Here is a 1,232-nt window from a genome sequence, read left to right on the forward strand (position 1 = left end):
CCTCACAACTGCATTTGTCATATCATGTCACATTCAGCTGTTATGATATTGTTTCACGGCTCATAATGTTTCCATCTGCTGCAATGGCGTCTTCATATTCTCCTCTCATTTACGTCGGCCTATCCCTCGTTTCCACTAATGGAATAGGAGCAGAACAGCGTGTAGCAGCTTGGAAGGACAATATTGTACTGATCATATTCTGTCCATGCCATATGTGTGTGTGTGTGTGTAGATCTAATGGCCTATCCCACTCATGGAGTGAGAGAATCCCTGATGCCAAACACATCTCTGACATCTGTGAAAATGGGCGACCGAGAAGCAACTCATGGCAAGGTAACACCCAAATCCCTCACTCATAATAAGAGGAAACACTTAGGTGTCTTAAATAAAGTCTGAATAATGTCTTGAAATGTGTTTGTTTCCCCAAATAAATGCAGGAAAAAGGCACCACGTGGTTAAAAAAAAGGGAACGAAATGTGTTCATCATTATAGTGACTTTTATCTACAACTAATATAGATAAAAATGTTCCTGTATTTGTTTTAATGAAACAAACGCATTGCAGCGATACTCATACATGTATGTACATCCCACAGTTAATAATTTGCTTGTATATATTTGTATTTAACGAGTGTGTTTCTGTTCTGTTTCTTTCCAGGAAATCTGAGCGGCAATCGTAAGAAACTGAAAGGAAAGAAGTTCCGTGCTCGCTCTAACTCCACAGAGTAAGTTCCTTCTGGCAAGTCAGTCGTGTTGTGAGCTCAATGAACTTTGTACATGGCACATGCAGATAAAAAGACGTTCTAGTGGAAAATAGACTTAAACTGGCATTATTCTTTATTTTATATTGTTTATGTCAACAAATCTGATTAAAAAGACCAAATCAAATAATATTTTAGTCTCTCACAAGGGTGTAACCATGGTAAAGACATTGTGGGGGTCCAAACGAGAGCCCTCCACACATTTTTGTGCATTTCCCACAATTCTATGATATTTATGAAAATTTGCACATTTAGATTGTAGTTTCGAGGACTATATTTACATTTGAATTCACATTTAAAGCAATAGTCTGTGATTTCCCCAAGATAGTGGCTGCCTCTCCACTTCATTTTATTTTGGTTGCCTTCTGTTTACTGTTCACTGACTTTAAATACACCTACCAATTAGAGTTATACATTAGCCTGTAGTAGCAAATAGGATAGCTTCCAATGGAGAAAAAATATATAGTCGCTTG

General features: G+C 37.6%; 1 protein-coding gene across 1 annotated transcript in view; it reads left to right on the top strand.

Moving 5' to 3' along the window:
• The window catches only part of adam22 (ADAM metallopeptidase domain 22), a gene marked incomplete in the record, with an annotated part of 60,524 nt that overhangs the window by 54,552 nt on the left and 4,740 nt on the right, over positions 1-1,232 (top strand). The window contains 2 exon segments of the mRNA XM_035672334.1: positions 233-333; positions 657-723. Of these exon segments, the coding sequence (XP_035528227.1) occupies positions 233-333; positions 657-723 (168 nt within the window).

Source organism: Morone saxatilis, unplaced genomic scaffold, assembly GCF_004916995.1.
Source record: "Morone saxatilis isolate NCDOM2014 unplaced genomic scaffold, NCSU_SB_2.0 Contig24, whole genome shotgun sequence".
Taxonomy (NCBI): domain Eukaryota; kingdom Metazoa; phylum Chordata; class Actinopteri; family Moronidae; genus Morone; species Morone saxatilis.